The 22662-nt window shown below is 49.5% G+C and overlaps 1 protein-coding gene across 1 annotated transcript in view; it reads right to left on the bottom strand.

Moving 5' to 3' along the window:
• Window positions 1–22662, bottom strand: part of UTP20 (UTP20, small subunit processome component) — a 56603-nt gene that overhangs the window by 782 nt on the left and 33159 nt on the right. Inside the window, exons 33-60 of the mRNA XM_026053451.1 lie at window positions 21617–21760; window positions 20955–21005; window positions 20704–20856; window positions 20000–20155; window positions 19446–19586; window positions 18420–18557; window positions 16913–17052; window positions 16365–16444; window positions 15562–15866; window positions 14273–14412; window positions 13675–13831; window positions 13264–13362; window positions 12496–12663; window positions 11645–11811; window positions 10388–10529; window positions 9941–10057; window positions 9025–9195; window positions 8146–8274; window positions 7592–7702; window positions 6816–6895; window positions 6204–6273; window positions 4929–5111; window positions 3900–4031; window positions 2846–2978; window positions 1937–2136; window positions 1522–1593; window positions 958–1230; window positions 363–489 (exon numbers count right to left, since the gene is read on the bottom strand). Of these exons, the coding sequence (XP_025909236.1) occupies window positions 363–489; window positions 958–1230; window positions 1522–1593; window positions 1937–2136; window positions 2846–2978; window positions 3900–4031; window positions 4929–5111; window positions 6204–6273; window positions 6816–6895; window positions 7592–7702; window positions 8146–8274; window positions 9025–9195; window positions 9941–10057; window positions 10388–10529; window positions 11645–11811; window positions 12496–12663; window positions 13264–13362; window positions 13675–13831; window positions 14273–14412; window positions 15562–15866; window positions 16365–16444; window positions 16913–17052; window positions 18420–18557; window positions 19446–19586; window positions 20000–20155; window positions 20704–20856; window positions 20955–21005; window positions 21617–21760 (3979 nt within the window). The remainder of the gene's footprint in view (window positions 1–362; window positions 490–957; window positions 1231–1521; window positions 1594–1936; window positions 2137–2845; window positions 2979–3899; window positions 4032–4928; window positions 5112–6203; window positions 6274–6815; window positions 6896–7591; window positions 7703–8145; window positions 8275–9024; window positions 9196–9940; window positions 10058–10387; window positions 10530–11644; window positions 11812–12495; window positions 12664–13263; window positions 13363–13674; window positions 13832–14272; window positions 14413–15561; window positions 15867–16364; window positions 16445–16912; window positions 17053–18419; window positions 18558–19445; window positions 19587–19999; window positions 20156–20703; window positions 20857–20954; window positions 21006–21616; window positions 21761–22662) is intronic.

Genomic DNA, 22662 nt, shown 5'->3' with positions numbered 1-22662 from the left:
CCCTGYAAGGATTATTCCTCCTTTACAAAACAACTCTCTCACGATTCATTTTGCCCAGCAGCCCTTGACAAATCCAGAGGAAAAATTATCTCTCCCCAGCTTTCCCAGAGAACCATACAGGCTGCTTCACAGAAGCAAACCAAAAATAGTATTTTTCTGAGAAACTCAAACGTTTCTTCCAGAAAGATAATGGCATCCCAGAGTATTTTTTACAGGTGGCCTGTCACGCAGCACGCCACAGAGCCACCGCAGCACCTTTTATGGAAACAGGAATGAGCCCAGGTGAAAGCACCCTGGCAACTCTCCCGTCGTGTCCGGTTTCCTGCAGCTTCGGCGYGAGTCCCGCCCGGGACAGCACGTACCTTGCTCTGCGTAGGTGCTGTTCAGCTCCCTGTACAGCGGCGTGAGGATGGTCGGAAGGAAGGGCTCGATTCTGTCCTTGCCAAGATCCACCGAGACCGCTCCCAAGAACTTGAAGACGCAGCTTCTCTGCAGGCAGCAAGGGGGGAGGGAGGGAGGGCAGACACGGAGCGTCAGGACACGGCAGCTCTCGGGGAGGGCTCCGTGGGGSCTGTTGGGACGGGCGGGGGGCTGCTCCGCACGCCCTGGTTGGGAACCTGCCATTCCGAGGGCTCTTCCCGCCGCCAGCGCAGCCTTCAGTGACACCCAGTGYCCCGGGAGCAGCCGGCGGCGGCTCCGGACCAGCAGGGTGATGGCGGCTGCTAACGCTTGGAAAACCAGACCTGCTCCTTGCCCGGCAGAGGCAGCCGAGGGCGCTGGAGCTCAGCCCCTAACTGAGGCACAGGGAACTSTTTCCCAGCACCTGCTAGACCCAGCTCCAGCAGCAGCCCCCAGTGCCCTCTGCGGCTCCCCTGGGAGCAGGGTCTGAGCAACCCTCTCCTGCACAAGGAGAGGTGYCTCCACCAGCACATTCCTTCGCTCTCACCCTGCTCTTACCTTTAAGGGCACCTTAGGGGAATAGGCTGCCTCCCGCTTTGCCATGATGGAGAGTTTCTTCATGATCCACAGCAACGTGGCTGGCCGGCCTTTCTCTTCCACATCCTCACCAGCTCCCTCCTCTGGAGCAGAAGGGTCTCTCTCACCCTCATCTTCAGAGGCCTCCTGCTCTTCCATGTCACAGGTGAGTTCCCCTTCAGCCTCTGCACCCTCTTCTGAGGCAGGGGCTAGCAAGTAAATAACTTTGGCCACAAAAATCAAGTTCTTTATAACCTAAAGTGCAGAAACAGAGCAGTCAGGCCCAGTTTCCCAGGGCCCCAGCAGTCACTGGAGCACGGAAGAGCCGAGGCCAGAGCAGAGAGAGGCCCTGACCAGCGCAGGAGGGTGTAACGTGTCCGGCCCACCCATGTGACAGAACACGTTACTCSTAACAGGACTGCCCACCTCCGTATCCCCCTGCACCCGAGGTCACCAGACAGTGACAAAGTGTCGCACTTGAATGTGACACCCCTTCCAGGCCTGCCCCGCACCCCTGCAGAACCCCAGACCTTCCCCTGCTCTCACCTGCTCTCCCAGGGCCTGGTCCAGGAACTTGGACTGCAGCTGATGGCAGAAGGCAAACACGAGCTCTTTCATCTGGGGAGACAAAACGGCAGAGAGGGTTTTTATAGGAGAGGGAGCACAGAGGTGAAATCCAAAGTGGTGTCCTGCAAAAYCAGAGTGTCTGATGTGATCCTCAGAGGAAGCCAAGGGATCCRGCTCAGCACAACCTCTGCCTGCACCTCACAGCCTCACGGGAAGGTTTCAAGCTACTAAAACCCCAGAGAAATCCCCTCCCAGCAACAGGGACACCTGCTCAAATGCTCAAAATGATCAGAATTAGGCAGCAAATGGAACCAACTAAGAAAGAAATGGGCGTGTTCTCATGTGCAAGCCAGAGAACAGCTAATAGGTGGAAAGGAGCGAGCGTCACCACTACCTTACTGTCCAGGTCAGCTGTCAAGAAGAACGTGGACGTAGGCAGCTCTGCCGACAGCTTTTTCCTCTTCCCTGCCTTTCCTTCCCTCCACTTGCTGACAAGATCTTCTGGCTTGTGAGACGCAAACAACAACCCAAAAATCTGCGTAGCTGTCAGCCAGACCCAGCTGTGAGGATACCTCAGGTGCGACTGAACATGACCTGCACAAAGGAAAACCCGCTTCAGTGRGGGGGCCAGTCTGGCAAGAGGGGAAAAAAAGAGATGTGGGTCCCTCCAAGAGTCACCACAGCATCTGCTGCAACCAAATGTCCCCACCATGAGCAGCCACCCTGGAATGCTACTACACCTCTTCCAAATGTCCCAGGCCAGGGCCGCTGCTGTGAGCAAGACAAGTGTGCCCTGTATAGGAGCACAATGAAGAGGGGGCAAATGAAAAACACAGCAACAAAATGCCAGGGATCCAGATGGACGCGGCAGCATGGCACCCAGTGGGACACGGCTGGAAACCAAGCGGCCCCAGCCCCGACAGGGCACTCACWGCACTGCTGCCCTGTGCCCCTGCTGGCTGCCTGGCACAGATAATCTCATCAGGAAAACATCATCATCCTGGAATAGCTGGAAGCTTTAATATAAGATGATGTAATCAKGGTTAAACACAGTAACTTGCTCTTGGGATTACAGAAAATGCTTCCCAGCAACTGGGACAGAGGACATATTGTTATCATCAACTCTGCAACCTTCTCCATTAATATCTGCTTTTTTTTTTTTTTTGCTGCCCAGTAACTGCCATGTATTAGCACTTACACAGCGTGCAAACCCTGTACGAGCGGGTGCAGGTGTTTGTATCGGGGTGCACACAGCAGGTCGAGAATCCCTCCCGTAACAGCCACAGTGATTCTCGATACTTACCCCAGATGCTGCTCACAACRTCTCTGTTCTTGGTTAACTGGATCAAGCTGCACTCTGTGATCAGCTTTGTCAGCAGCACGAGAAAGCTGAACAGCAGCCTGTCTGCAGCCTTCTCCTCCTCCTCTTCCGTTATCTGACAAAACCAGCAAGTCGACAGAGATGCTTATGAGGAACTGAAGATTTACTACCACTATGCGCGTCCATGTGCTGGCGCACGCTTGTGTCTTGCTGTCAGGGCCAAGGGGAGCCCGGGTTTGCCCACATTCCGAGTTTGCCCACATCCCAGGTTCGCCCACATCCCGGGTTCGCCCACATCCCGGGTTCGCCCACATCCCGGGTTCGCCCGCGTGTGTCTGGGCTCCGGCGCACGCCGGGTCGCCCCGAGCTGCGTTCGCTGTGGACGCTGCACGTGCCCTGGCCCAGCAGCCACACGCACGGCCACCCCGGCCCCGATCCCGGGGGATGATCCCAGGCCAGGCGGCAGCCGAGGGGCCCTTCCTCGCAGGCGCAGCTGTGGGACCCGCGGGGCCGGGCAGGCGCAGGGCACGGGCTGCCCTCGGGGCTGCGGCACCGCCGTGCGCTGCTGGCGGCCGCGGCCGGCAGCCCTCGGGCTGCTTCCCAGCGCGGCCCCGCGCCGCAGCCTGCGGGTCACGGGGGCTGTGCTTCCCTTCGCTTTTATTTCAATGAAAAGCAGAAGTTGCTTCTCTGCTACTGCAGCAGGAAAGACCACACGGTCAGAGACCACCATGGGCACACACTACCTGCCAACCCATCAAGTCACCAAGGCAGCAGAACCCAGTCGTGCAGATTTGGGGGTCCCACGAGGCACCTCCATGTCCCTCCTCTGCCCCTGCGCTCGGCAGCGTTGGCGCCAGCTGGCAGAGCAGCAAGGTCCCCTTCGGGATCAAGGCAGGTGCTCTGCGTCTTCCCTAGTCCCAACAGTTTAATCCCTCCATGCTTATTCCTCCCTTCTTCCAACTTCCTATTTTTCTTTCCCCAAGAAAAATGTCTTATTTCTCTTTCCCCGCGTCTCACGCTCCGCAAAACCACTTACGCTTTCGTACTGGAGGGGGTTGATTTCCTTTTCAATCCAGGCGAGGACGGCGCCGAGGCGCCTCTCGAACATGACGCCCTCCACCTCCACGAAGAGGCCGCAGGCCTGGGCGGCCAGGCGCCGGTGGGAGCTCTGCGGGCACAGGGAGCGACCCCGTCACCTCCTCCCTGTGACCGGCCCTGCTGCTCACGCGGGCAGCAGCCTGACTTGGTCTGCAGCACCTGCCCCCTGCGAGGGGCTGGTTTTCAGAGCATGGAAAGGGATGTCGCCAGCCAGGAACCCAGCCCGGCAGCACSGGGCATTCCTGGAAAGCCCCTCGGCTGGAAGGCCCTTCCTGGCCCAGATTCCCAGCAGCAGCCTCTGTTGGGCTCCTGTGCCGAGCTCARTGCTTCCCAGCAGAGCAGGAGCCCACGGGCAGCTGTAAGCCGGGACTCRACACGTAAGATGGAAAGGATCAAATGTCAGGAACTGCTTCCCCCACTGCGGCACAGGAATGGATCCTGAGGCTAAACATCCAGGTGRAAACAGCTGAACATCCAGGCACCCGGATCAGCACAGGGAGCCTGCCAGGCTTCAACGTTGCTGCTTTCTGGCAACAGAATGAAGCAAGCGGGAGCTGAAAGCAGCGCTGGCTGCCAGTGACTGAAACCAGACCCACTTTGGGAGTTTGCTCCAAGGTTCCACCTGAACAAGGACTAACCTTGTGAAACGCCTGGCCCACAAGGGAACGGCAGGAAAGCGCCGCAATCAGCTGGGAAGCCTGAGGGCTGCAGCAGTGGTTCCCTACCTGTGCAGCTGTGTGTAGCTCCCCCTCTTGCCAGCAGAGGCAAGTGCCATTGCTGCGCTGCCTACRATGCCGTGGTGGCGAACAGGGCTCTAAGGAGCTTGTTCTGGGCTGACTCTTGTCTGTAATCCTTTCCTAGCCCTAACGCATCATGCCTAACTGCACCCATCAATCCACCAGCCCACAATCTTTCTCAGCTCTCCAGTAAAGTCCAGAGCTGCTCAATGAGAAAACAACAAACGTACCTTCTTGCTGTGAAACCACTCTGTGACCAGTGAGAACATCAGGTCCTGCTTCTCGTTGCTTATCTTACTGAGCAGAGACTTACAGGCCAAAGCCGCCATCTTTTTGCACTTGGCAGAGTCATCGTTCACCATCATCATACAAAGAGAGATGAAGAACAGCCCACAGTATTTGTGCAGGAGCTCCTAGAAGGAAACGAGCATTAGCCGGGCTGTCAGTTGGCTGCACATCTCCAGAGAGCTGCTGATATCCAAAGGCAAGAAGCAGGGCACTCCTGCACAGCCACGGGAGTGGTCCCCAAGGGGGGAACCTGTCCAGGCAGCTGAGCAGAGGAGTYGATCCCGTCGCTGCAGCAAGCAGGGAGGACAGGGCAGCACCAACCCTGTTCCCACTCAGATTTGCTAAAATGGCCCCAGGACAACAGTTAGTCTCAAATCTTAAAGAGCATTTAAATGTCTGTTTAAAGGTCTAACTCCAGTGGAAACAGGCAGAGGTTCCTGAGCAGCACGGCAGTCGGGCTCCAAGGCCCTTCTGCAGCACAAGGACGGCAGCTCCTTCCTCCCAGCGGGGCTGGGAACCAGGCTGAGACCCGTGGGCTGAGCAGTGCGAGGAGAGGCCCTGCTCACGGGGCTGGGGGTTTCTCCCTTCCTCCCAAATTCTTGCTYGATGGCTCTTCTCTCTGTGCCCTGYGCACTCAGCCAAGCTCCAGGTGCAGAGCTCAGAGTCAGCACATTTTGTGTGTAGCCTACACAGATGCACAGCCCTTTTTTTTGCTCTAATTTTGATCCATTCCACTGAAAGGCCCCTGTTTTCCAGCCAGGCCAACAAAACRGATTTGAGACATCACATACCAGCTCAGTCAGCAAAATCTCTTTTGGATGCTAAGTCCACAATGGGAAAACTCTCAATTTCACTCTCTTTTCACACCCAACTTCCACAACCAGTTGTGTTTCTTCCTAGTATAAATCACCATAAAGTTTATCCGAATACCTGCGGACAGAGCTCTGTTTCACTTGCAGGCTGAGCACATTAGGTGATGAAGTGCTGCAGACTCCACAGCCTGCCATTTCTGTTTTGGAGCCCAGCCAAGTTCTCTGAGCTAAGTGATGGTTCATATTATCTCCTATCTCTCATGATAACGCTGCCTTCCAACCTCAGCCRCTGTGTGATCTGAACCACCAGGTGCTGCAAAGAGAAGCTGCTCCGAAGCGGCTGYTCCTGCAAGGCCCGGTACGGAACCGGCTGCTCGGTGCTTCCTGCCATGGGGTGCCCGTTACCTGCGGGAAGGAGTCAAACAGGTAGGTGACCATCTCCAGCGCCGACTCCCGGCCACTTTCATACTCGTACCTGGGAAGAGATAATGAACAATTGCAGCTGGGATAACTCCWCGGAAAGAACAACCCGTGTAGGTAACAGACACTTCCAGACACTCTTCTCCCGAGGTTCCTGCCCTCGGGTGGACACAAGCGGATGGAGCGGGACGGCGGTGCCACGGGACAGCGCAGCGGGACCTGCATCCCGGGCTGCCCCCGGGCACAGGGACCCACATGTAGGGCTGCCCCCGAGCAGCAGTGGGGCTGGGGCTGCCCCTCCCTGCTGCAGCACCTCCCCGCTCGGCCGCCTCAGGGCACTGCAGCAGCAGCAGAGCTTGCTATTACAAATGGAGCTTAGAAAGCAGCCAAACCAGCTGTGCAGCACAGGATCGGAGCAGTGCTGCATTTACCAAGTCTCTGGAAGAAAAGCACTTTCCGTTTCGAGCCAGGAAAATCAAGGCTGCAGCCACAGGCGCCGCTCCTCATGAACAGCCCTTGGCCACACCGAGAGGCCCCCGAGRTCACATTCAAGCCATAAAGCTCCGTTCTGACAGAAACAGAGGGATAAAAACTCACTCCAGCTGTGCGAGCATGAACTCCAAATTAGGCTTCAGCTTGTCACCAAGGGGGTAGTCGAGAATGTATTTTAAGTAAATCTGGAATAAAACACAGAGAGGAGTTACCAGAGACACTAACAAAACAGCTTATACAAAAGAAATGAGGCAAATATGATGACAAAGCAGCAAGTTTAGGAGASAGGCCCCTTCCTCCTGTGTGTGCAAATTCCTGTTGCAGAAGGAGCCAACTGATCTCAAGGCCTGTGCCTGGAGCAGGACCTGCACGTGCCCGACATCAGCCAGATCCGTCTCCAGGTACCAGGACTGGCCCAGGCTTCCATTAACAGAGATTCACCAGCATCCTTCAAAATTCATCTCTGATTACAGAAACGCAGCACTTCAATTAAGCACAGCCCCTGCCRCATCCATATTCCAGCATCTGAAATGAAGCAACCAACTCTCTCTTTTGGGTATGTTTAGCTTAGAAAGAAGAAAGAAGTAACAGGCAGGAACCACGGATCATGGCAAATTCTCACGGCCTTGGCTCCCTCTGCGAGGGAGGGAGAGCATCAGTGCTGCCCAGCGCTCCCTGCGGGGCCGGGCAGCAGCCCCCGGCTTCACTGCGGCTGCCGCAGGAAGTGCCCAGGCAGGGAACACGGATCAGCCCAGAGCAGAAASCGGCCTGAGGAGCTGGCAGGATGGAAACACCTCCCAGAGGGCTGGAAGGGCCACTTGAAGCTCTCTGTCCTCTCATGCTGCTGTGAGCGCAGGAGACCGAGGGACCAGGCTACCGACCTGGCGGCACTGGACCCGCGCGGGCTCGCTCTGGCCCGTGATGGCCAGCTGGGCAACCTTCTGCAGCACCTCATCCATTTCGGGAACAACCAGCTTCCTGGACAGGATGGCCTAGGACGAGAAAGCACGGCTGGGGTCACTCCATTTTGACTGTACAGTACATGGTGCAGTRTAACAACCCAGGACTACACTTTTCTCAGGTACTGTAGTATGTTTTTCCCCCCTCACATCTTCAGACATAGTCAGAGGGGCTTAGAAATAGCATTAAAAGGTGACCCACTTCTTTGGAACATACACAGCCAAAAGTAAGAGATGTGGATTGTTTAGCAAAAATACCCTCAGATCCAAATGCATCCTCATAGGCACTAAGGGTATATAAAACCACCACCCAAACAATTTAAATCAGGTAAACAGGAACAGTCTTTTTTTCCCCCCTCCTAAAACAGAGACTCCTTAAGAGCATTCAGTGACGTGTCTCCCACACAAGATCTTACAGGCTGCTACCAAGAGGTTCCCACGGTTCACAAAACCCCTGCAGTGCTGCACAGAAATACCTTGAGAAGGCCAAAGGCGGTAGCCTGGCGTGACGCGTCGTAAATGTCTTCTTCAGCAAAGCCCAGCAGCACCTGGAGCTGCTTGTCTGTGATGCGGCTCTTGGCATTCTTCACAAGTATTGTCACTGACTGCAAAAGTCAAATTGCACGTGGTCAATACACAGGTGGTGCCATAAAATGCAAGGCCACACAAAGCCCAACTCTGTTTATAGCACTCTGATTTGAAAGAGCAGACTATAGCTCTGAAATCTGCATCCAACAATATTTTCATCACTTTTCTTTCAGCTGACAATTCTAGGACAAAACCTGAACACAAGCAAATACATAGGAATTCAGAATAGGCCATTGAAATCAGTGGGGATATTCATAGCAGGAATGCAGCCAGGCTGAGAGGAAAATTCTTGCGCTGGAATTCAGCATTATCTGCTTGACCCTTCCCTTATAATCATGGAGTTTTCATTAGCTCAACAGAGAGGTTAGAAGACATCTACAGGGAGACATTTCAAAGAGCAAAAATTATTACTGCTGTTAACTGTCCTCCTCCCTTCAGCTTACAAGGGTTTATTTCAAAGCATTATGTTAACAGCAAGATATTCTTGTATAAAACTGACTAAAAACCTCTCAAAAGAAAGGACAGCAACAAGATACTATGATAGAGAAACATAAAAGACTCCWGCAAAACTCAGCTCCAAACTCTGCATCTGCTGGGGTATCTTTCTTCAAACTTAAACCTGGGAGAGAATGAGACTGGTTTTTCCTCCCTACCTTGTGGTCCCTTCCTCCCTACTCCAGAGGCATCTGCATGAGATGTGCAGCTGCACGAGTCTCATTCCACCAAGTTAAACAAAAGGGAGCTGAGCAGAGTCACGCCTGACTTACCTTGAAGCAGTTCACAACGAGGTGGAAGTTCTGGCCTTTGGCTATTCCTGTCTTGGCAAATTCCTTCAGCAAGAGGAAAAGCTGCTTGATCAGCGGCTCCAGATTCGCATTGATGGAAGGCAAAGGGAACTTCAAAATCCACACTAAGCACTGCAGAGCACCCGTTATCACCTGTGGAAAAGAGCAAACGAGAGCATGTGGGTGCAGTGACACTGGGCAGATCACCTTCCAACGGCTACAGACAGGGCCAGGCTACCTGCAACTGTGGGAAAAGGGAACTAGTCAACAAAACTCAGCTCTTGGAAACCATTTGTATGCAATACCAAGCTCACAACCTCACTCCCTAAATGGAGATTTAGCCTGTGATTTCCTAGGGCAAGACAGATTCAGCAGCTGGTGGGAACTCTTTTGAAGCAGAGCTGACCTCGAAGTTGCTCTGCCAGAAATCCAGGCCACCTGCAAGCTTTGCTCCAGATTACCTACTGGTACAAGGTCTGCCTTCCATTCCCGGGAAGCGCCACGGTCAGCACATTCCCTCCCAGACTCACTCAAACTGCTACCCAGGAGATTATGACAGTAAAGATGGACTAAACGATACGACGTCTAGGACAAAACTGCTCCCAGCAGCCACGGTCCCTCCCAGGCAGAGGGTCTGCGAGGTCTGTTGTTGCCGCAGTGCACGAGCACAGCCCAGGAGACCATCCAGGCCACGTGTGAACCTGCAGCACTAGGGGCAGAGCATTCAGTCCCCACTCAGCAGCAACCACGGACCAGCCCCCTCTTAGGATATTGAGTTTTCAAACAGCTTGTTTATCTGCATGGCTATGAAGTCAGCTTTGAAAACTGAAAACCTGCGAAATGACATTTGTGGACAGGACTCTTCGTAGAAGGGACAGGCCCCAGCTCAAAACTGTACCTTGACATCCATGGATTTCAAGCAGTCCATAAGCAGCTGAACAAAAGGATCTAACATTTCCAGAACATGCTCATCGGAGGAATTTATTTTGGATCTCTTCAGGCTCATGTGTAGCAACTGGCATAAACAAACAAAAAAAAAAACAACAAAAAGGCACAGATAGGACATTCACCTCAAAGTCAGGCTGGTACTCTTTTAAGAGTCAAGTGAAGGTCACATTTATTCAGGTTATGGTAGAATTTATGCTATATTCCATTAAAATAACTCGTAACACACTAAGTACCTTTCACTGCTCTGAGAGGGGCATCCCCGCAGTTACCACATGCAAAATAAATATGCTAGGTCAAAGTGGCTGCGTTTAATACAATATATGCCCAATACAATATGTCTCCCCTTGGATTTAATTTTCTTTCCAAGCCTTCTCCTCGYGCCTGAGGAGATCCTTACCCGAAGTCCCGACTCCACCAAGACAGAGGTGTTGGTCCTGCTGCTGACGGGCGCCTTCGGCCCTCCTCGGGTCGGGGTGGGCTGCAGCAGCAGGCAGCTTTCGGGCTGCAGCCGGGGATCTGGAGGCGGTGCAGCTTTTGCTCTGAAAACCAGAGCAAAACAAGAGAGGAAAGATGAGGTTTCAGGTCTCTCCAGGACACGCTTGCCATTAGGACTGGGGAGAGCTGGGTTGTGCTTGGCTGCTGCCTACACCGCAAGCAAAACCAGGTGACAGACTGAGGCAAACTAACTGGAGAGAGTAACATGACAGACAGATGGYTCTGGGGCTAGGGAACAATGTCACTATTGTGCAGGCCAACAAATACACAGAACAGCTCCATAATCTTCTTTTCAGGGAACAGGCAAAACCTTGGTAGTTCCTCCTGCAGGACACACCACCCCTCCACATCTGGCTGCTCTTAGAGACACTTCCYGCACAGACTGCTCCACAACAGTCATGTGTTTTCTCCCCTGAACACTGGCTGTACCTAAGCCAGGTTTGGCCAGTGCTTCTGCTATAGCCAGAGCAGTTAGAAAACACACCTCCCTCAGCAGAGGGCTGGCGACCCACGGAGCCCAACACTCTGTCACCTTTGCAACTCAAGGCAGAAGGGCAAGGYAGAAATCTCTGGTAAGTGTTTGTCACTTAAGGCAGCAGTAACTATTTTTTAAAAGTGCTCCGAGAGACCTGCAAACAGCTGTCACGTTACAGTGCAACCCTGCCAATGTTTGAGGGCACTCGAGCCCCTGACCCTGCTTCTGAGCAGYGACACCCCCAAACACAGAGCAAACCTGCTCGCAACGCCCCTGCACCTCTGCGCCAGCTCGGAGGCTTTAGGCAGCGGGCCACACAGTCCCTTGCTCCTGACCCCATACAGATGCTCAGGATTGTCAAGGCTTCTTACGTGCTCATGTGTGGCTCCCTGCTAGGCASCCAGATGCACACAGCCCTTTCACCCAAACCCATACACCAGCTGAGCAGATAGTGAGAACGCCTCACTGAGGCCTGGGGCACCTACAAGGACAGACTACGGGTTCTGAAAATCATCACTTCYGTTTCCAAGCCTTCTCCTTGCCCTACAGCCGTCCAAATAATTTGCTCACGTCAAAACCACAGGGCAAATAAAAGCAAGGGAGCCCTTACAGATTCATCCGYTGGGTTTGAGAGCGGCCGCTTTTGCAGGCAACAGGGCAGCCTCTTTGGAGGCCAGCACCCACCTGGCCTTCTCGGTGAGCAGGGGCAGGTTCTCGCTGACGAGCCCGTGGCTGAGCAGGAGCAGGGACTCCGCGCCCAGGTCCGCGTTGAGGACGAGCCCCGCCACGACGTGCCGCAGGGCCTCGTGCACCTTGCGCACCTTCTTCAGGCTCGTGGTGCTTTCCAGGATCTGCAAAGGAACCTGGCTCAGAATGCAGCAACAGGGAAACCACCCCTCATCTGCACWGGGAGGCACCGGACAAGCCAGGCCAGTTCCTCTGGCTTCACTTGCTGCCTTCACTGCCAGGCTCTCTACGTGAAGAGCATCCCCCAACCCCAGCTCCATCCCAGCTTCCCTCCCTTTTCCCTCCAGCCTGTTCTCAGGCTCCGTCTTGTGCCACTAGGATGTTCTAGGGCTCACAGGCAAACAGTGCTCCCCTTCTCCATGAGCACATTTCCCTCTGGAACAACTGCATCTCTGCACAGGGGTACAGCCTTGGCACATTTTGGGAAGGCTTCTTTTACGTGCAGGGGATCAAATCACAAAACAGTCAGCAGAACTTACAGCGCCAGAACGAACAGCAGTAGTGAGAGTCACTGCTGAAGAAGGCGAATGAACTGAACGCACACAGTGGGATATTTCCTTTCGAGCTTGCCAGAAAGCTTCCCAAAAGTGCACTCCTTTTCCTGGATGTCTATAGCAACATCTCATTTTGTAACCTGCTGCAGACTGGCTTCCACAAGCRAAGTGGGTAGCCAGAGCTGGCTCATGCAAGGAAAGCCACCCATGGGTCTATGGTTTCTGCTAAATCACGCAGAGCTGGGAGTGCTCAGGGCCTAGGAAAGGTTGGAGCTGCCTTTTCTCTTTTCTTACCTCTTTCAAGGGCAGGATAAGCTTTGTCACCTGGCCTTTCCCTATGTATCTGCCGAGAATTTCATAGGACTCGTAGCTCTTGCTCTTGCGCGCTTCCATGACCTTGGAGACAATTCCCTTCACTTCCTTCTCTTCAGCTACATCCCCAAACAGCTCCTGGTTGAAAATCTTTGCAATGCAGCCAACAGAAGTGAATGAGAAAAAGTAGAATCAGATTGAAGCAGTAACAGCAGAACCAGGCTATTTTTCCCTACTCATAAGAAAAAACAAAACAACAAAATCCCCAAATTCCCTGGGTCCCCCACAAACTCCAAGTACCTTTCCTCCATCAACATAAAGCACCCTCATCCGAGCAAGCTAGTGGGAGAAGCTCTTCTCACACTCCTTTGTGAYGTTGTGACAATCAGTAAGATCCTAGTCAGATGAAAGCATGGGAACATATTCCCCTTCTGCCCTGCTGGCCGAGCTCCTGGGCCCTGTGCTCTGCCCTGGCTGCAGCTCTGCTGACTACAGCTCAGCGACTCAGAGCACGTGGCAAAGCAGGCACACGTCTCAGGGCACAAAGCAAGACACAGTCTCAGGTAYTTTGTTCCTCTACAAGAGAAAGGCTAATAACACATTAAAAACAGCCTCTCTCCTCTGCAGGAAATGCACAATCAGCCCTGTTTGCCACTGGGCATGAGGCAATCTACAGACAACCCTCTGCATGTTCCAGTGTTCCCCAAGCACTTTGTGATGCATTTTCCTTCCATCTTGAACAGTTTTTACCTCAATCAGGATATCTAAGCAGGGGTCCAAATCACCAGTGCTGAGCTTGCTTGTAAGGCCCTTCAACAACAGGTTCACAGTGAAAGTCAGCACATGGAGCTAGAGAAAAAGAGAAAAGTCATGTTTTCAACCTCCCACCAGGGACTGCTTCTGTAACTGCATGGAGAGGGGATCCGACAGCAGTCTGTAAGTCTTTAAAGGGACAGTTCCTCAGTTAACATAACTTTATTTACTGTTTAGCCTATCAAAGAATGATATAGGCTCCAACATATAACACAACAAGATGCTGTTGTTGCACTATATCATGCGGTGTGGTACAAAGTAACGTTGGTGGCAAATCTCCCYTTGGATTCTCCTTTTAAATTGTACAAAGGTCTACAAACGACAGATGAGAAAGAAAATCAGCATTACCTGGTACCCGTGGACGAGAGTGGACTGCATCTCTTTCAAAAGGTAGAGCAGGTACCGTGCTCCCAGTACTTCCATGATCTTAGTGAGGGTGTTGCGGGCGACGTCCCGGATCTCCTGGGCTCTGTTCCTCAAGAAYGAGCAGACCTTCAGCAGGATACTGGAAGCAGAGATGGACAGCTTAGTTCCCCCCAAACAGCAGAATTTATCACACTGTTAACCAGAAAGGCTGCTTTTCAGGGCTATTTTACAACCAAAACTATGTTCTGGGTCAGCCAACACAAAGGCTTTATCATCCCACACAGATCCAGTGTCCTCCAAAAGACTGTACAGACTTTCTGAACTGTGCTCTGTTCATCTTGATCACTCCTGCACCTGCACCCTTCTTTACCACTCTGCTCTTATTTACAGATTTCCCAAATTCCTTTCAAATTCAGCTTTATAAATGTTGATTTGAAAACAGTGGGATATTTCACTAGGAAAAATCTGTTTCTAAAAACAAGTATTCAAGTCTGTTAGAATGCTACAACAGCTCGAGAAAGAAGCCTGTGCTGATGCCCAGCACCGTGGGGAGCACCCAGGTTGCCCTTGTGGACTTTACCTTGGCAGGTTGGCTTCCATCACTTCCTGGGGAAGACACTGCATCACCCTGACCATGGCAAAAGCCAAAGGCACCCGCACTACCTCGTCGTCATTCACAGTATTGGATTTCACAAGCTTGTGCTCCTCGTCTCGCTTAACCTTTATAAAACACAGCAAGACACAATGCACATTTCACATATGAAAGTACAATCGACAGAGGTTAAGCAAACCCTGTGTTTCTTCAGCAAACCCTGAGAAGTGGTCAGCTTGGCAAGACATCTGGTTTTGAAGACTTGAGGATGAGGAGAGAGCACTGCTTTTTGCCAGGTACAGCTGTGTATTTGTCTAATGTGCTGCATTTCATAGAGGGATGTTCACACTGTGACCTCAGAGGTGGTTCAGGGAAGTATTCAGCTAAAGTTTGCAAGCATTGTTTATAATCACCTGGAGATTTTCTCAAAGTGTGACTTATTGCACTGGGTAGACTTGAACAGCAAATTAAAAGAACTGCAGCCCTGGTTCCCTCTGTGCACCCCGAGGCAGAGAACAAGGTGGGAGAGGCAACAAAAAAGGGACAAGATAGACAGGGAGTCCCATGTAAAAGTTAAGAGGCCTTGCAAAAGTATATGTTAATAATAAGCATTACAGCAATGACCTCAGTCACCCTTAAGAGGTCAGGCTACATCATACATTTAAATAGCCATACAGTTTGTTTCACAAAGGTCAGGCAGCCTTAAAGTACTGCCCCTCATCTGTCTCACAATTTGTGGCATACCTGCTCTACAGGTGAAGAACAGGGACTGGTGGAAATTAAGGGAGACATCAAACCCACATCCAGTCTAGGGTAACTGGGATGAATGATGAGAGAGAAAGAAGCATTTCCTGAAAGCATTTCGTCCCATTCATCTTAAACACCTTTCTCAAGGGAACAGACAACCCGTGAAGATGCTGCTCATCTCCAGTGATTAGAGGAAAAAAAAGCCCAGGTAGTTAAGGACGAAGATTCCCTGCATTTTTAATACAGAAGCTAACCCAGGTGCTAWGAGGTGACTGAGAACATTTCAGCAGGCTGCAGACAGTGATTTGCTTCCCTTGTGTGGCTCAGTTCAGTTCAGAGTAGGGAAGTGAAGGCACCACAGCCACACTGACCAGAGAGACTCTGAGCAGGCTCAGTGAAAGAGCAAAGGGAGCGAAGCCTCCTTAGTGCTTCCAGGGGCTCCCTCTCCAGCTGGGCTYGGGGTACCTTTCAACAGGCCTCTTGGCAGCAGCACAGATCTGTGAATTGCCTTTCCCAAGTCAGCTCCTCACCTTTGCAACGATGCACCTGTGCAGCTTGGGCAGGATGTTGGATGTAACTGTCTCTTGGATGTGTTTGATCAGACACTCCAGTTCTTCTTTATTTCGAGGTAAGAAGGAAACAGCTTTGGTCACTTGCTTCCCATCTTCAGGTGTCTCAGTGCCCTGCTCAGGCAGGGCCGGGGCAGGCTCCGCCGGCTCCTCGGCGGGATTTTCCCCTTTGTTTTCCTCAACCATCTCCTCTTCCTTGTCACTCTGCTCCAGCTCCATGGCTTCTTCACCCTCCATCACTGGCTCAAGATCCATAGGAGMAGTTCCTGTGAGGTAATTATAAAAAACACTGATAAATGTGGGAAGCTACAAAAAGGGAGTCCTTAAAAGAGATCCATGTAATGGTTCTGGTATGCACAAGGCTCCTGCCCACCACTAGCAACAGCAAATGATCACTAAGGAAGAGAGTGGTTTTACTAAGAAGAGAGGTCCTGGCATGCTGGATCTTGAAAACCACCCATTGGGACGAGGCTTTAAGAAAAAAAATAGTTTTTTTTTTTTTTTTTTTTTTTTTTTTTTTTTTTTTTTTGTGTGTAAACTCTAGCTTAACAGAGCTCACTACCCCGGAATTTTGGAGAAGTGCATTCACTTATATTGATAATTCTGCAAGGCAAGAGGTACTGACAAGCACAGCTGTGAGATATCCTCCTTCTCCAGAACATCTCAAAGACCAAGTCTTAGATCATTGAAAYGGTGAACAAACCAGAGCTACCATCTCTCTCAAAGAAATCAGAGTGCATCTATACGCAAGGGCAAGACCTCACCTTGGTGCTCAACAGTCAGAAGTTGCTCTTCAAGYGTGTCATAGTCAAAGTGAAAGGCTTCCAGCACTGTCTCTAACAAACTGGGGAAGAAACAGGCACAGATCAGCTCTCTACACATGCAAAATAGCACAGCTTGACGTGGTTCATGCTGAAGTAACAACACAAGAAAAAATATATTAAAAAAAAATAAAAGGTTACTTTTTCAGCTGGACAAGTTCTGTGAGCTCGCTCCCTGCGAAGCCCACAGACCGCAGCACTGCAGCAATGCAAGTGGCCCAGCAACAGGGAGAGCCAGGCAAGAGCAGGAGCTGCTAACGCTGGCAGGCAGTCAAAGAGACAGCACGAGAGAGCAACCCCCTGCCAGCCCTTCCTGGTCACGCCTACCTGCAAAGTCACGCAGACTTTCACTTGCACRAGCCCCCATCAGAGCGGGTGATCCCTCATCCCAGAGAGGAGGCAAAACCCCACGTGATGCTCCTCGAAACATTGATTTTGTTTTTGCAGCCATTGGAGGAACCTTTGAGAGCAGCATCACTCAGAGTACCTACCTGACTCCCAACTTYTGATTGATCTGCCCTGTTTGCAAGACATGGATGAAGTGTTTCAGGTGGAACAAGTAGGCTGACCAGGAGAGATGGCRGCAGACGGCTCCAACAACTTCAACCGAGGCTGTTACCATGTTTTCATGCTGCCCAGAAGACAGAAATTCAACYGCTGTTTACATTCATGCTGAGCAAATGTCTAAAGCATCCTTTCCTCAAAGCAACAGAGCACAGAGAAAGTAACTCCTGCCTAGTGAGGATACCTGGTTCTCGGCTCTTTCACATCTTCTCTCGTTACTGGACAAAAGTCAGTTCACCAAACTGATCTCCAGAACTACTTCCTCTAAATATTTCTGCACGTATTTAATTTTTTCCTCACATAACCAATTCTATGGGCCCACCTGTGTGCAGAGCTAAAACCAGGTATGAACCAGCCAAGACACCCAGCCATTGGGAGACCCTATGCTGTCCAGCTAGAAACTCACACTGTTAACTCTTTTCAAATGTGAAAAAAACATCTTCTGTTTCCCACCAAGACTTGAGTCAATGCATTTACCCTGCATGTGAAGGGGGTTGGATTAGATGACCTCTAGAGGTCCCTTCCAACCATAAGGATTCTATGATTCTATGATTTTTATTTCCCACCAGTCAAATGAGAGTCACCTCCCATTTGGGAATCTGTCCCACAAAYGGGGCAGCCTGTATGGCCATGGAAGCCAAGCCATGTGCCTGTTTTAATTGCTTCTGCCTCAAAACAGGATTTCTGACATCAGGGGAATTGGACAAGACACATCTGCTTGTCTGACATGAGCAGCTTTGCTGTCTTACTGACAGTGTGCAGGGAACTGCACAGACTTGTACAAGCTCAGCTTTCTAGGTCTCAAACAAGAAGTCTTTCTGTACTGGCACTACAAGTAATTTCACCTCATGTGCTTTAAATAAAAGGTATGAAAAATCATCAGCAAAATGTCTCCCTTCAATCTGCTGCTACTGCTGCTGTTTGCTGCTACTGATTTCAGAGATTCTTAGCTAGTTCCTGCAGTTCATCCTTATCCTCCATGCAAAACAGTGTTTATTCCCACCTCAATTACCAGGTGTAGCCTATGCTTCCCATCATATCCTTTTGGCTGCCAAACAACAATCTCTGCTCCGAAGAGTCTTTATCACAACAGAATACAACATGAGTAGTTTGGAGGAATAGGGGAAAATAATCTCCATCTGATTAGAAAAAGTAACAAACAAACAGACACAAACCAAAATAATCCTAAAACAAAAAYCCAGTCAAGAAATCCATGTCAGAGATGCCGGGCAGGTTTAGCAAATACAGGATTGGGCCCAGACTGAATCTGCACATTCTGAATCCTCCTTCCAGCACTGGAAAAAAACCAGCATCCTCATCAGGAAGAGGAACACTCAGTCCCTTATCAGCCTTCCACAGTGGTAAGTCTTGGAACGAGAGCGATACAAGAAAGGTAAAAATATTCAAAATGGAGGCTTGCAATTAAAAACCTACCTTAAGCATCTTTTCATTAAAAATGGCAGTAGTAGCATAAGGCATGATGTAGTTCTGCAGGGATCTGGAGGACAGCACGACCTTCTTTTCAGTGAGCTGCTTAGCCAGTCTCCTCAGGGCTCGTGCCCTCCTGTGGATCTGAGCCAAACATGAGAGTCARTGAGGTGGCTCTTGAGACACAGACAGCAGCAGAGAGCAGGTCAGCTCTCTCACTTTTAACTAAAGACATAAATACAGCAGAAAGTTGTTTTTGTTCGTTTTTCCAGTAGTGTCATACCCGTTCCATTCAGTCTTTGGGCTTTCACCAATCTTTTGCATTAACAAATACTCTAACTCAATGGGATTTTTCACTGTGAATTCACAGTCAAAAGAATGTGCCATCTTCAGGTATCAGCCAAAAGAGGTAAATGATATAAAATGATACGGCTTGATAAATTACAAGGAAGAAAATTTCAATTTGATGCGAAATTCAACTACAGATGCAATGAAGGCTTTCTCTGGTTGCATCTCTGAAAGCACGAGGAATGCTGTATTTCTATATAGCAAGAAAACCAAGGAGGCTAGGTTTTCTGCAGCCTTTAAACAAACCAAAAAGGCCTGTGAAAGGAAAAAGGCTGCACAACCTCTGCACACTGGATAGTGTGGAACAAGCTGGTCAAACAGATCTGTTCCTTGCCTATGTCAGAGGGACCTTCACRGACCTTGCTGACAGGGGGATGGAGATGCCTGCTCAAGGACATCTCATATAAGGACACGTATACCCAAATCATTTCTTTTAGCTAAATTAGGAGAAGGTAGAAACAGTGTTGCTAAGTTATGAAAACACAATATTTATAGGTAGAAATACTAGTAAGTTGTGATTTTGATTCACAGTCACCCATGTAACTTAATGTCCACAAACCATTTCTAACGACACCTATTGATACAGGTTCAACCTCCCTCCAACGTTAACGCACAGATRCTTTGACAAATATTATCCCACATAAAATATTCTTGCTTTGACAGAGGACACATGGGGCCCTTTACCTGGATGTGTTTCATATTCTCAAAGAAATCCATGTCAGGATCATGGAGGTTGGTTAACTGGACCATATCACGGAATTCAGGATTTGCTGGGAATGTCTGAATGAGGCAGGCAAGCAATGACGTGTAGTCCTGCTGGACACTCTGCAAACAGCAAACAGTGCAGGTTACGTAACCCTTAGAAAAGCAGCTAAACACTCCTCAGTGCATTCATGCTGCCATTTACAACGTGCTTTAGGCCAGCGAGTCCTTTGGTATTCCTTGGTAACTGCAAATACACGTATTTTGGACTGCCTATAGAGTAAGGAAATCTCTCTTCAAAGAATGAGCTACGCCTGAGGAAAACTAGGCAATGGCAGAGAAATTCCACAAGGYAGAATGTTGACTTACTCGATTTTTAAAGCCTTTTAATGAAGAGTAAGCCCAGTCACAGTGGGTACCCATATTTTTTATACCAGGAACGGACTTGCCAAAAAAAAAAAAATCTATAAAAAGAATCTCTCACCCTGGTGTCCCAAGGACGGCTGCAGCAACGCCAGCGGATGGCTGGGCCTTACCTCGGTCTTGCTCTTCAGCCCCCTCCGCAGCGACTCCAGGAGCGTGTGCTGGATTAGCTCCCGGTAGGCGTCTTCCGCGGGGCCAATTTCGGCCAGGCGGCGGATGAGGGTGGTCAAGCACAGGCCTGCGTTGTCACTGAGAGCCATGTCCCCCAGCTGAGCGGGTGAAGACACAGAGCCACGTGAGCTGGGTTAGGACGCCTTTTTCACCCCCAGAATCACAGTGTTTGCAAAGACCCAACAAYTCCACCAGTCATTGAGACCCTTCCTGTAGGAGGCCTAGGGCTGAAACAATGCCCAGACTTCATAAGGGAAAAATCAGACTCAGCAGCAGGCCCACACCACAAGGACACGCTGCAATGGAAAGAAAAATGGTCCTTCAAGATTGCAGCATGCCTTTTTGACAGCACAAATTGAGCTAGTAGGCCAAAGGACTTGCTGGTAGAAAGGCATAACCCACTTAGGCTGGTTTTCTTGCTGCATGGTATTTGTCCTTCCAGACCCACAGGGAAAAAGGCAAAYGGAGAAACATTATAATCGTGTTCATGAAAAGACCCAGATACATTCCCTGAACGTTCTCCTCTGTCACAAAAAACCAAAAGAAACAAAAAATTCCCCCCAAAACATCCAATGGAAAGAACATCTCCATTRGACTCCAAATGAAAGCATGGTGTGTAAGGCAAGAGCAGTAACATTTAACCAACCTGGATGGTGTAAAAGCAGTTGTGCATAACAGGGATGAGGAAGTTGATATCCACTGAYTGCATTTCTTTGATATGGGCTGTGATTGACTGGAAGGCTGACAAGCGTAYATCAAAGTCGATATCATCAAGGTGCCGTTGATCAAATGCATTCAGCTGAGAGAGAGTAAAAAGTCATTCATGGAGAAGGCTAGAAACGTGACAACACAGCGTTACGGGACAAAAAAGGGAACTACTAAAGAAACCGTGCATACCTTAACAACATCAGTAATGTATTCCAATTCACTGTCCAAATCGGATAGAGTCTAAAAGAAAACATTTTAATGCATATAGGTGTTAAAAAGCTGGGAGACTYGAGGCTTTAATTCTAAACACTTCAGATCAAGAAAAAAGACAAAACAGCAGCCGCCTTTCTTAACAAGAGAAAAAGCTTACTAARAGTCATTTTGTCATCAGTGTTTTTCTTCCACAAGCCGGAAGATGTGTTTTACATTCCTAAATTTCTAAACATTTACATCAAGTGTTTCCTGGAGTTTTCTGCTGAGAATATAACATTTTGTTAGTCATTTCAGAATAACACAAAACAGCCTGACTGTTATAAATCTGTGTAAAAAATCAGCTTCATGCTGCTGAAAGCTGCTTTTTTGTTCAGGTAGACATAGGATTTGTTATTGATGAAATGTGCTTTGTTCAGCTTTTCTCGCCCAACAATCCTGGAGATGCTCACATCAGTCAGGCTGTAAGCCAAAACTTTCACGGCTCTTCCCTGTTCATTACTGTTTATCACATGCAGTTCTGTTACTTACACTTAACAGATGATTTAAAGTTTTTCTAAATTCATGTACAACAGCAATAAATAAATTCCTTCTTGATGTGACAGTTGTTTAAAATACAGGACATTTTAAAGAGACAATACCTGAAACACCAAGCACAACTTTTGTCGAGACAGTTTGTTCTGGATGACAGAAAAAAGCTTTGCCAGAGGTTTGAGAAAGCTCGTAGGGTTTGAGCAATGCCTCAGCAAGTTCTGCACTGTCTCCAGAATGTCGACCTCTGTATCCTGAAAGAAACACACAGATATCTACTGAAACCTCACCAGATTGTTAAACTGCCTTTTGAAATATTTCAAGAGACATTCACTGCTGTATTTCATTCACAAAACAGATGCAGACACCAAAGGAGCATTCAGGCACACTCAAATGCTGGAACTTTTCAGTTAGATATGCAGCACAGTGTCAGAGAAGTGCCAACAGCAAAGACTTCTTTGGTATAAGAAATCAAAAGTCAGGAAAACTAATAGGAAAACTAGTTAGCTAAAAAAGAGGTCTTCCTTCAATCTGCAAAGCAACCAGCAACAGCAGCACTTTTTGTACAACCTCCCAAGGCTGAAACCAGACAGACTCCCCTAATAATTCACACTTCTAAAAACCTGGGAATCCTCTGTGAACAAGTACATGACAATCTGCAAAGCAGAAGTTACGGGTTGTTGCTTAGCAGATCTTTCTTCAAGCATAAAACCTCTCATAGAGCAACTGCATGTTTAAAGAAAAACAACAACAACAACAACAACAAGAGATCTAAACGTTGTTCAAAAGACTCAGGCAGTCAAACAGAGTAATCAACAGGTTCATTTAGCAGAGGCAGGTCTGTACTTAGGTAGAAAGAGTTTGGCAGGGAGGGAAACAGGAACGCCAGACAAGAGAGTCACCAATATCCCTAGTGCTTGTGCACAAGTCTGAGGCATGAAGAGCTCTGCTTCTTTCAGCTGCAGCTCATAATCATAAGCTAGGGCCTGCCCGAGCAATCTATGAGAGAATTTATACTATATATATACACACACACGCATACATATTTATATATATAAAAATATTATTATATATGGTATTATAATATATACCTTATAACATATACTATATACTTATACTATATATAATATAATATAATATAATATAATATAATATA

This window comes from Nothoprocta perdicaria, unplaced genomic scaffold, assembly GCF_003342845.1.
Source record: "Nothoprocta perdicaria isolate Ctin4 unplaced genomic scaffold, notPer1 scaffold_116, whole genome shotgun sequence".
NCBI lineage: Eukaryota > Metazoa > Chordata > Aves > Tinamiformes > Tinamidae > Nothoprocta > Nothoprocta perdicaria.
The sequence above is the reverse complement of the archived record's forward strand: the minus strand, read 5'-3'. Positions and strand labels throughout refer to the sequence as shown.